This window comes from Rana temporaria, chromosome 11 (genome assembly GCF_905171775.1).
Source record: "Rana temporaria chromosome 11, aRanTem1.1, whole genome shotgun sequence".
Lineage (NCBI taxonomy): Eukaryota > Metazoa > Chordata > Amphibia > Anura > Ranidae > Rana > Rana temporaria.
The window spans coordinates 25,173,919-25,186,769 of record NC_053499.1 but is presented as its reverse complement, the minus strand read 5'-3'; the positions used below and the strand labels follow the sequence as shown (position 1 = coordinate 25,186,769).

At 44.2% G+C, this 12,851-nt stretch overlaps 1 protein-coding gene across 1 annotated transcript in view; it reads right to left on the bottom strand.

The window, feature by feature from the left end:
- C11H11orf49 (chromosome 11 C11orf49 homolog) overlaps positions 1–11,918 on the bottom strand; it is a 154,940-nt gene extending 143,022 nt beyond the window's left edge. Inside the window, exon 1 of the mRNA XM_040328223.1 lies at positions 11,701–11,918. Within this exon, the coding sequence (XP_040184157.1) occupies positions 11,701–11,767 (67 nt within the window). The 5' untranslated portion in view covers positions 11,768–11,918. The remainder of the gene's footprint in view (positions 1–11,700) is intronic.
- Between the last annotated feature and the right edge of the window lie 933 nt (positions 11,919–12,851).

Genomic DNA, 12,851 nt, shown 5'->3' with positions numbered 1-12,851 from the left:
CTCAGGAAGGATGTACTGGAAATGGAGAGAGTACAAAGATGGGCAACAAAGCTAATAAAGAGTCTGGAGGAGATTAGTTATGAGGAAAGGTTGCGAGCACTTATTCTCTCTGGAGAAGAGACGATTGAGAGGGGATATGATTTCAATTTACAAATACCATAATGGTGACCCCACAATAGGGATAAAACTTTTTTGCGGAAGGGAGTTAAACAAGACACATGGCTACTCATTAAAATTAGAAAAACAAGAGGTTTAGCCTTAAACTACAGAGAGGGTTCTTTACTGTAGGAGCAGCAAGGATGTGGAATTCACTTCCACAGGCGGTGGTCTCAGCGGGGTGCATCGATGGTTTCAAGAAACTATTAGATAAGCACCTGAACAACCACAACATACAGGAATATACAAGGTAATACTGACATATAGTCACACACATAGGTTGGCCTTTGACTTTTTTCAACCTCATCTACTATGTGTTTAATGGGAACAATGAGGCAATTGCTCAAGGAACCAAGGGGGCGGTGGGTAATGGCCCCATTATCCTGTTGGTCAATGGACAGAAAGCTTCTTACATTGGGGATCACTAGGACAAATGCTCCTTACACCGATAGTCCATCGGAAGAATGTTCCTTACATTGCCGGTCAATGGAATAATGTTTCTTACATTGATGGTCGGTGTGGGCCATGTTTAAGTTGCGAAACGCGACCGTACAGCGTTAATCGCGGTGGAGCATGGTCCCGATTCATCTCCCAAAGGTCTACTGTCCGCGTCCAGCATGAATGCTGGGCAGAGAGGGTGCCCTTGGGTAAAAGCAGGATTTTTAACGAAACAATGGAAACGCAATGGACCAGTGTGCGGACAAACATAGAATTTAAAGCAGTGGTTCTCACCTCCTGACCTCAGGACCCACTAACAGGCCAGGTTTGCAAGATAACAGAAATAGATCACAGGTGATTGAAATATTCTAGTCTGCATCTCCCCATGGGAATACTTAAATCTATCCTGTTAGTGGGTCCTGAGGACAGGAGTTGAGAACCACCGATTTAAAGGGATACATTTTTCTTGAGCTTTTCTTGTGCTAAGGGTGCCAATAATGGCCAACAATAAATTCATATTTAAATTGATGATATTAAATTAATTACATATCTCCTAAGTAAACAAATAAAAAAAGTCGAAAGTCAACACCTTTTAACCACTTAAGGACCGCCTCATGTACATATACGTCAGCAGAATGGCACAGGCAGGCACATCAACATACATATATGTCCTCTGCTTGACGTGGGTCCGATCGGGCCCCCCCCCCCCCGGTACATGCGGCGGTCCCCGTGGCTTCAGGAGCGATCCGGGACGATGATGTCAGTCCTACAGCCACACCCCCCTACAGTTGTAAACACACACTAGATTTACCCTAAATGTTACAGCGCCCCCTGTGTTTAACTCCCAAACTGCAACTGTCATTTTCACAATAAACAATGCAATTTAAATGCATTTTTTGCTGTGAAAAGGACAATGGTCCCAAAAATGTGTCAAAATTGTCCGAAGTGTCCGCCATAATGTCGCAGTCACGAAAAAAAATAAAAACGCAATAAAACTATCCCCTATTTTGTAAACGCTATAAATTTTGCGCAAACCAACCGATAAACGATTATTGCGATTTTTTTTTTACCAAAAATAGGTAGAAGAATACGTATCGGCCTAAACTGAGGGAAAAAAAAATGTATATGTTTTTGGTGGATATTTATTATAGCAAAAAGTAAAAAATATTGCATCTTTTTCAAAATTGTCGCTCTATTTTTGTTTATAGCGCAAAAACTAAAAACCGCAGATGTGATCAAATACCACCAAAAGAAAGCTCTATTTGTGGGGAAAAAAGGACGCCAATTTTGTTTGGGAGCCACATCGCACGACCGTGCAATTGTCTGTTAAAGCGACGCAGTCCCGAACTGTAAAAACACCTTGGGTCTTTAGGCAGCATATTGGTCCGGGGCTTAAGTGGTTAAAAAAAAACAGTACCATCCTATTATAACAGTGATGGGTCAACTATTACTGGTACCCTGTTAAAGGTTTCCTTTCTTTGATTTCAGGGACACATATTGTTTCACTTGAGGTTCATGTATTATAATATGGTTGCATAATAAGGATAGTATTTTTACTATATGGCCACATGTATTCATTTATGTCTTTTGTAAATTTCAGTTACATCTTTTTGAGCCATAGTGGACCTGCCCAAGCCATTTTTCAGCGCTGTCACAATTTGAATGACAATTGCGTGGTCATGCTACACTTTACCCAAATTAAGTTTTAAACTTTTTTTCCCCCCACAAATAGAGCTTTGTATTGGGGGCATTTGATCACCTCTGCGTTTTTTATTTTTTTCGCTATAAAACAAAATAGGAGCGACAATTAAAAAAAAATAAAAACTAAAAAAAAAAAAACACACAAAAAAAACTTAGTACTTGGTGGAAAAAACCCTTGTTGGCAAGCACAGGGGTAAGACGTTCCTTGTAGTGGATTACCAGGTTTACATGCATCTCAGGTGGTATTTGGGGCACTCTTTACAGATCTTTAAAACCTTTTCACACTGGGGTCGACTGTGCATCCGCGGCAAAGCGCCGCTCAACTTGGGTACATTCAGCCTGCCAATACAAGGTTTGAATCTCGGCCAGACCCTGCTGAACAAGCCGAGATTCGAACCGTCTATGGCCGGCTTTAAAGTGGATGTCCGCTCAAAAAAAAAAAAAAATATTAAAAGCCAGCAGCTACAAATACTGCAGCTGCTGACTTTTAATATTAGGACACTTACCTGTCCTGGAGTCCAGCGGCGTCCGCAGCAGAGGACGAGCGATCGCTCGTCACCCTGCTTCTCCCCCCTCCATCCACGGTGAGGGAACCAGGAAGTGAAGCGCTCCAGCTTCACTGCCCGGTTCCCTACGGCGCATGCGCGAGTCGCGCTGCGCCCGCCGATTGGCTCCCGCTGTGTGCTGGGAGCCGAGTGTTCCCAGCACACAACAGGGGGGGGCGACGGGATGTCAGAAAAAACCCGTCTTTTGCCTGTGAATGCCGGGCCGGAAGTGGGTGCAAATACCTGTCTTTAGACAGGTATCTGCACCCCCCACCCCCCTGAAAGGTGTCACATGTGACACCGGAGGGAGGGTGCCGATCAGCACGACTTCACTTTAGGGTGGATATCCGCTTTAACCTCCATTTAATCCACAATGGTTGTGAAAGGTCTTGATCCACTATCCGAGTCATTCAATGTTCATCAGGACACAACATGGGTTTAGATCACTGCCCCGCAGAATGCTGGTGTCACTTGTGTTGTCACTATATCTGTGGGGAGTTCCCTGATGTGTGGATAATGATCATAAGGGTGAGAAATGATTGTTTGTTAATAGCCAACACACCTGAACTGGTTATGTCTAGACCAGAAGAAATACAGGAAGCAGATTTACCGCTTAAAGCGGGGGTTCACCCAAAAATACATTTTTAACATTACATTCAGCTGGGTTGTCCCAATGACAATCGGCTGTTTTTTTTTTTTTCGTACATACCGTATTTTCACCGCCGCTTCCAGGTATGTCTTCTGCGGGACTGGGCGTTCCTAATTGATTGACAGGCTTCCGACCATCGCATACAGCGCGTCTCGAGTTGCCAAACGTCAGTGCGGCTCTATACGGCGCCTGCGCACCAACATTCTGGTTTCTTTCGGCAACTAGTGACGCGCAGTATGTGACGGTCGGAAGCCTGTCAATCAATGGGAATGCCCAGTCCCACAGAAGACATACCAGGAAGCGGTGGTGAAAATACAGTATGTACGAAAAAAAAAACAGCCGATTGTCATTAGGACAACTCGGCTGAATGTAATGTTAAAAATTTATTTTTGGGTGAACCTCCACTTTAAGGTAGGTTTTTATATGCGGACAACCGCTGGGAGTGCAGGCAGGGAAAGAGCTACATAGAATTCAATGAAGGAAAAGTCGTCCCAGGAGCTGCACATCACACAAAACCCTCATGTATAGAGTGAAAGCAGCCTTAGCCACGCCCTGGAAATGTATTACCCCACCCATGACTAAGCTCCCTGGGCAAAACGAAACATGTCAGGGGAATGGCTTGGACAGAGACTAGGCCATGGGTCTTCAAACTATGGCCCTCCAGATGTTTAAGAACTACAACTCCCATCATGCCTAGTCATGTCTGTGTATGTCAGTTTTTACAATGCCTCATGGGCTGTGTAGTTCCGCAACAGCTGGAGGGTCGTAGCTTGAGGATCCCCGATCTAGGCTGAGGCTGCTTCCACACTTCACGTGAGGGCATTGTGTGATCAACGCCTGGGACTTTTCCTTCTTTAGCAGATTTACCTGCCAAAGGCTTTGTATTTCTAGTCATCCAGTTCTGAGATTTACAAAGCTTTGCCACAAACCACATCCCTATCTGACAGGAGACCAGATTTTCCTCTGCTGCAGATAAGCAACACTGACAGGTCTTGTCCCTCCCCCTGCCTGTGAAAGAAAAAGAAGCAGCACACATATGGGCTCCTCCCTCTGTCATTCTGCCCTGTCTTCCTATATGCTCCTCTGCTGCAGAGAAGCAACATAGACGACAGGTCTTTTTTCTCCTCCTGCCAGTGAAAGAAGAAGCCGCAAATGGATGAGATCCTCCCGTTGTCATTCTGCTCTGACCGTTTTCCTTTATGCTCCTTGTAACGGTCACCACCGTTTACGACCTTCCATCCCATCCAAGACAGCTTATCGACACTCCAACCAACAGGACCCGATCCATCCCATTTCCCCAGAATCAAGACGAGACACGCAGCTCTGTACTTGTTTCAAAATGAATGAATGCTTTAATGGTTTCTTCTCAGCTTTTTATGCAGTACAAGCATGTGACAGAAATTACAGGAACTATCAGACTGTCCACCCCCACCCTGGGGGGGCTTCAATACACCTTCAGATGGCTAATTGCTAAACATTCTAGACATCTTGGCGCCGGGCTATAATTATCATGATCTAATCACTGCACATTCCTTCATTAACAGAATTCAACCAAAACACCATCACACAATGCATTCCCCTTAAACCATATCTTTAGACAGACGTTCTGTCTCCGCATACAGCTTGACAAGTTCCATTCCACACACAAAACAGTATTTAGCATACATAATTAGAGGTCTGGAAGCAGACCTGGATTAACACCTTAACACAATGGACGATGAAATGTCTAGGAGTAGATGCAATTAACACCTTTCAAAAGAATATGTCCTCACATTGAATAGCCAACAACTTGTGATATCTCAAGACATCCTGCAAACATGAATTATTATTATTAATGTCCCATCTCATGTAATACATGAATTATGATTTATTAGCCACCCTATGCCCAAAAGGGGCACAGGGTGAACTTAGACCCAAGAGTTCTTAGGGCCGCTGGCACAGGAGTATCCCCCATCCCTCAAAAGTCTCTGGGTGTCACGGGTCATCCTGTTACACTCCTCTGCTGCAGATAAGCAACATTGACAAGTTGTTTCCTTCCCCCTGCCTGTGACTAGACAGTGAAAGAAGAAGCAGCAATCTGATTAGCTCCACCCTCATTCTGCTTTGACTGTCTTTCTGTACACTCGTTGCAATGCAGCACAACTGATTATCTCATTGTGCTGCTTCTCCCTCCCACTCTCTGAGCTCTGCTGTATAAGGGATTACAAAAGGATGAAACCAAATCAAAATGTACATACTTCCACTGCTTGCATTTACGAAATACATTTAAAGGGGAGTTCCACCCACAATGTCACTTTTTAAATATAAATACCCCTGAAAAACACAAGCTTAATGTATTCTAGTAAACGTTAGTCTGTAAACTAAGGTCCGTTTTGTTAGGTTGTTACAGCATTTAGATTTAGAAATAGTTTATAATCTAGAAATAGACCGTGGCCATCTTAAGTATGGGCATCATGAAGCCAGACTGTATGACTTCCTGGATTTCAGCTTTGCATATCTCGCACATGCTCAGTGCACAAGCAATGTAATAGGTTTCAGTCAGGTTTGCAAGGACTACTGGGAAACATGATGCCTATCCCAGAAACCCTTGCAAATAGCCTAGGCAAATAAGGAGGAGGAAGTAATGAAGGACTACAAAATAAAGGTATTTACAAGCAACAAATTAAATAAAAATTGTCCATTCTGAACACTATGAGATTAGAGCATGCAGCACAGACAAACATAAAAAAATGGGTGGAACTCCACTTTAAGAATGCAATAATGAGAACAGATCTGCATTCAATTGCGTCTTCCATATTTGCCTGGAGGTCATCTTTACAATGTAAACAAATGACGGTCAATCTCCGGAGGCAGAGCATGGTCAGTTGAAGGAACAGTACTCTCAATTGTAGAGCATGGCTCCTGACTCTTGGTGACATCATGTACATGGTATTCACAGGGCCTCACGCTGGATGCGTACATTCTTGCCAAGCATGCTTACTTAAGCAAGCGCCACTAACAACTTGTTAATCTAATATCACATTGAAGTCATTTGCTTCACTAAACGTCACAGAACACTTCGCTTCCTGCAGGGATTTTGCTTTGAGCGTTCATGGTTTATAAAAAGTTGCATTAAAACAAAAGTGATTTTTTTTTTATGTTTATAGATCAGCTGGAAAAAAAAATGCCAATGTATATAATTCTATACACAACACTGCATTCCAGCTGACATCAGCAGGAAAACATGCTATGGGGAATTTAAAGCACAGGAAAATATAAAATCAGTAATATTACAGTCCATGTAAAAAACAAAAAACCCCCACACCCCTGGAATTTCTGAAGAAAAAAAAAAAGTTTTACTGATGAGGCTGCACCGAGGGGCACGAATATGTTGAATTAGGCCCAGATTCTGAAAGGACTTACGACGGCGCAGCGCCATGTACGCCGTCGTAGGTCCGAATCCGACCCGTCGTATCTATGCGCCTGATTCTTAGAATCAGTTACGCATAGATATCCATTAGATCCGACAGGCGCAAGTCTCTTACGCCGTCGGATCTTAACTGCATTTTTTTTTGACCGCTAGGTGGCGCATCCGTCGAATTCCGCGTTGAATATGCAAATTAGCTAGATATGCGAATTCCCGAATGTACGCGCGGCCGACGCAGTAAAGTTACGACGTTTACGTTAGGCTTTTCCCGGCGTATAGTTGCCCCTGCTATATGAGGCATAAGTGCGGCGTAACAATGTTAAGTACGGCCGTCGTTCCCGCGTCGAAATTTGAAAAAGTTACATCATTTGCACAAGTCGTCCGTGAATGGGGCTGGATGTCATTTACGCTCACGTCGAAACCAATGACGTCCTTGCGTCGTACTTTGGAGCAATGTCCCCTGGGAAATTCCACGGACGGCGCATGCGCCGTTCCGCAAAAACGTCGATCACATCGGGTCACAGTAGTTTTACATTAAACACGCCCCCCTGATCCAAATTTGAATTAGGGCGGGCTTACGCCGGCCGATTTACGCTACGCCGCCGCAACTTAGGGAGCAAGTGCTTTGAGAATACAGCACTTGCCCGTGTAAGTTGCGGAGGCGTAGTGTAAATCAGAAACGTTACGCCCGCACAATGCGCCTGGTATTGCAGCGGTTTCCCATTGTTTTAAATGGGAAGGAGCTGTATACATACCGCTCCAAAGATGCTGCCGACAGGAGATTTTTTTCTCTCCTGCCAGCGCATCGCCTCAGTGTGAAAGCCCTGTCCGTTTCCTACTGCGCACGTCGCGCGGCTATTTGTGAATGGAAACACCATTTGTGTCCCAGAAGGCAGCACGCCTCCATTTCCCAGAAGGCTTTGCGAGGAGGAGAACACAGAACCGCACTGCAGAAGAGGCAGATTAGGACAATCTGCCTAGTAAGAGCAATTTCTGGCAAGTCTAAAAAATAAAAATAAAAAATAAAAATTAAAATTGGGGGGGGGGGGCACTTACACGTGATACTGAGCTTACACAATTGTAAAGAACTAAAACTCAATGAATGTAAAGGGTGGGCCAGAGACAGTAAGGATGGGGAGGAAAGAACTAGACAATACTGGACGTCCTCCAGCTGGGAAATGGGGGGGGGGTAATCTATCGGACATGTTGAAGCTTCTAATGCACACTGTGAAAAGCTCAGAGTATGCAATAAAAGTCAGTGTAAGTAATTTTAGTACAGCAAAGGAGCCGGTACAACCAAGACTGAAGGGAAGGCTGGAGTTCAGCTTTAACATTTTGTGACCGCAGTAACTTTGTTTTGTTACTAAGATTGTACTTTATTACAATGACTCACTTTGGGGATCTCAAACCTACGTAACGGAGAGCAATTCAAAGCCATTTGTATCCCTCTGTAGGATGACAATTTTGCTAGCGCTGTAATGTATTTCCTCTGTTTTCTCTTTTTATATTCCCACTGCACCTTGTCTGCAAATCCCCCTTTTACCCGACCAGTACAAGGACAAGCTTTACATCTCACACACCGCCGGAAGAAGAGCTGCACAAGAAACAGTTTCAGATGTCTCGCCAAGTCTCGGAACGTCTTCCCAGTGCAGCGACAGTCCACATAGATCAGCGGGAGACAGAAAAATCACACACCAGAGTGCAATGTTCCCATCCAAGGCAACAGATCCATGCAGTCCCAGGATACACAAAAAAAATTAAAATAAATTTTGTAAAGACATGCAAAGTAGTTTAACTCAAAAAATATATTTTTAGATATTTTTTTTATTAATTTTTTTTTAATTATTTTTAATAATATTTTTTTTATTTGTCTTTTTGCAGCTTACCAGTCCTTAAATGTGGTGGCTGCATACGTTCTCTTTTTCAGGCCAAGAAAATTTGTACAAAACAAAACCAGAGAAAAATCCCAGCCCAATTCACGCTTCAGTCCGCTACCAACCGATTTAACTTGTCTAACAGTTTGCGTTAAAAACTAAACAAACTGTTAAGACCCCCCCCATACTAGAGCTGCATCATTAAATGAGAATCACAATTTTTTTTATTTAGAATAAAGATCACGATTCTCACGGTGGAACATCTTTTTCACATTATACAAAAAAAAAAAAAAAAAAAAAAGGGCTAACTTTACCATTTCATTTATTTTTTTAATTAATTGAAGTGTATTTCCCCCCCCCCCCCCAAAAAAAAAAAACGTTTGAAGACCGCTGCGCAAATACAGTGTGACATAAAATATTGCAACAACCACCATTTTATTCTCTTGGGTCTCTGCTATAAAAAAAAAAAAAAAAAAAAAAAAAAAAAAAAAAAAAACACACACACACACACACACACACACACACACACACACACGTTTCAAGTAATTTTCTAGCAGAAAACAATGATCATTTGTAAGCAACAAATGTCAGAAAAGGTTTGGTCTTTAAATGGTTAAACCTTCCTTTGATGAAAGAACAAAAAGATACTTTGGGGCAGATCCACGAAGCGTTTACGCTGGCGTATCTTGATACGCCGCGTTACTTCTATTTTGCTCCGGCGTATCATTGTTTTGTATCCACAAAACAAGATACGTCTGAAGCTGGGCTAGATCCGACTGGTGTACGTCTTAGTACGCCGTCGGATCTAAGGGGAATATTTACGCTGGCCGCTAGGTGGCGCTTCCGTCGAATTCCGCGTCGAGTATGCAAATTAGCTAGATACGCAAATCCACAAACGTACGGCCGGCGCATTTTTTTACGTAGTTTCCGTAAGGCTTTTTTCAGCGTAAAGTTACCCCTGCTATATGAGGCGTACTCAATGTTAAGTATGGACGTTGTTCCCGCGTTGAATTTTGAAAATTTTACGTTGTTTGCGCAAGTCGTTCGAGAATAGGGCTTTGCGTAGAATGACGTTCACGTCGTAAGCATTGGCTTGTTGCGGGTTAATTTCGGGCATGCGCACTAGGATACCCCCACGGACAGCGCATGCGCCGTTCAGAAAAAACATCATTTACGTCGGGTCAAGTAAAATTAACATAAAACACGCCCACATCTTTAACATTTGAATTCCGCGCCCTTACGCTGGCAGATTTACGCTACGCCGTAACTTGGATCTGGCCCTTTGTTTCTACTTATTTGTGTGTTGTGATAAAACTTGACAGACTGCCTAGATGGATTTTTTTTCCCCAGATGCGAGAACTCTGCACTTGTTTGAAAGAATCGTGACATGCCGTTTTAAAGATCGAGAAGGAAAAAAAAAAAAAGATTGCGATTTAGATTCTTAACGATCAATCGTGCGGCTCTACCCCCATACACACCATTAGATTTTCTGCAGATTTTTGTCTTCAGATTTACAAAAACTATGTAGTGCAAGGGCCTGCCTGACTGCATAAAAATGTTACCTCTAATGCCGCGTACACACGATAATTTTTCAGCATGAAAAAAACGTTTTTAAAAAAAATGTAATTTGAAATGATCGTGTGTGGGCTTCACATATTTTTCGGGTTCTGAAAAACGACCAAAATTTTTTTTTCGAACATGCGGCATTTTTTAACGACGTTTTAAACTATGTCGTTTTTCGGGTTGTAAAAAATGATCGTGTGTGGGCTAAAACGACGTTAAAAACCCGCGCATGCTCAGAAGCAAGTTATGAGACGGGAGCGCTCGTTCTGGTAAAACTAGCGTTCATAATGGAGTAAGCACATTCATCACGCTGTAACAGACAGAAAAGCGCGAATTGTCTTTTACCAACACGGAATCAGCTAAAGCAGCCCAACGGGTGGCGTCATCCGCATGGAACTTCCCCTTTATAGTGCCGTTGTACGTCACCGCGCTTTGCTAGAGCATTTTTTTTAAACGATGGTGTGTGGGCAGTGTCGTTTTAATGATGATCTTGGAAAAACTTAGTTTTTACTACATGCCGAAAAACATCTTTTTTTTTTTATGCCGAAAAAATTATCGTGTGTACGCGGCATAAGGCCCCTTTAACACCGACACACGTTTTTCAGGCGGTTCAGCGCTAAAAATAGCGCTGCTATACCACCTGAAAAAAATCGTGCCCTGCAGTCTTCAATGTGAAAGCCCGAAGGCTTTCACATTGAAGCGGTACCCATCTCCGAGCACCGTTCCTTGGTTCCACCCCCTACCCACCTGCAAGAACCATTCATTGGTTCCACCCCCTACCCACCTCTGAGCACCATTCCTTGGTTCCACCCTCTACCCACCTCCGAGCACCATTACATACATTCAGATCTGGAGGTGCCGGAACTGCGTTCCCCCGCGTTTCTGCTGGGAAAAAAAGCCCTGGTTAGAACTCCTGCCAATGTTTCTAACACTGTGTAAGCCTTCCTGTCCCGGTGACAACTCCCCCATTTCTTATAGGGGTGTCACAGGAACAGGAAATGAGTTAAAATCTCCCCAGTGGGGTCACTGACAGCAATGAAAGCGCCTGATGAAATCTGAAGTCTCCCTGGGCCATACAGAGGTATAATGACACTGCAGTAAGACTTTATCGCCTGTAAAGAAAAGTGAAGGGAGGGACCGGCCTGCTCTGTCTGGCAGGGGGACCCAATCATAAGACTGGCTGGACAGAATGACACATCCAGCTCACCTGTGTGTAATATAAATCATACTCTGAGATATTTGTATCGATGCTATAACATTTAGCTTTAATAATGGAATCCCAGTGATGGAGATGGTGACAGGTGCACACCGGAAGTCTATGGTCCCTACAAGAAACAAGCACTATGCATGCGGCAAAAGTCTGCTCACCCAGATACTCCGGGCCGGACTGCAGCAACCTCTCCGAGCTCATTCTTCTCCCTTCTACTGACACCATTCTTGATTCTTCACCGAGCACGACGTCATTTATCAGAGCCCCGCTTCCGGTCCGGTAATTAGGTCGCGTCTGTAGTTACCACAGCAACCCAGGCCTCCCTGTGCACCATTAATGTGTCTCGGCTGCAAACAGGAGCCTCACATTATGGTTCCCCCTGGCTCTCCCCTTTATAGAGGAAGGCGAGGGACATGTGAGAGGAGCTCTGAGTGCAGCACCAAGGCTTTCATATGGCTTTATTATCTCTCTGCAGCTGCATTCTGGATTTTAGTTAGAAAAGTGCAGCTGAACTCAATAAAAAAGCTTTTGAGTTGTGTGGGGAACACTTAGAATTGTTCATGGTGCCTCAGCAGTACCCAAAAAACAAGTACCTTTTGTTCCCTAAGGCCCCTTTCACATTGAGGCGTTTTTAATGCGGTACAGCGCTAAAAATAGCGCTGCTATACCGCATGAAAAATCATGCCCTGTAATGTTCAATGTGAAAGTCCGAAGGCTTTCACACTGAAGCGGTGCGCTAGCAGGAACGCTCCAAAAGTCCTGCTAGCCGCATCTTTACCGCGGTATAGGAGCGGTGTGTTCACCGCTCCGATACCGCGCCTTCCCATTGAAATCAATGGGAAAGCGCGGTAATACCGCCCGCAACGCACTTCCCAGCACTTGTAGTTTTTATCTCGTACTCCGCTTTCACAATTGGGCATCTGTGCTAAAACGCCGCTATTTTTAGCGGTGCTTTACCGTCGTTTTAGCGGAGGTATTCGGCCGCTAGCAGGGCGCCTTTAACCCCCGCTAGTGGTCGCAAAGGGTTAAAACCATCCACAAAGCAACGCGGCGACACTTTGCCGGCGGTTCAGCCTTGCTGCCCATTCATTTCAACGGAGAGGAGCGGTGTATACATCGCTCCAAAGATGCTGCTTGCAGGAGTTTTTTTAACGTCCCGCCAGCGCATCGCCAAAAAGCCCAAAAGCGCATAGCCCAAAAGCGCCTGTAAAACGCCCCAGTGTGAAAGGGGGTCTAAGGCTACTTTCACACTAGCGCTAAAACCCCTGAAAACTGCCTCAGTGTGAAAGAGGTCTGAGGGCCAGATTCA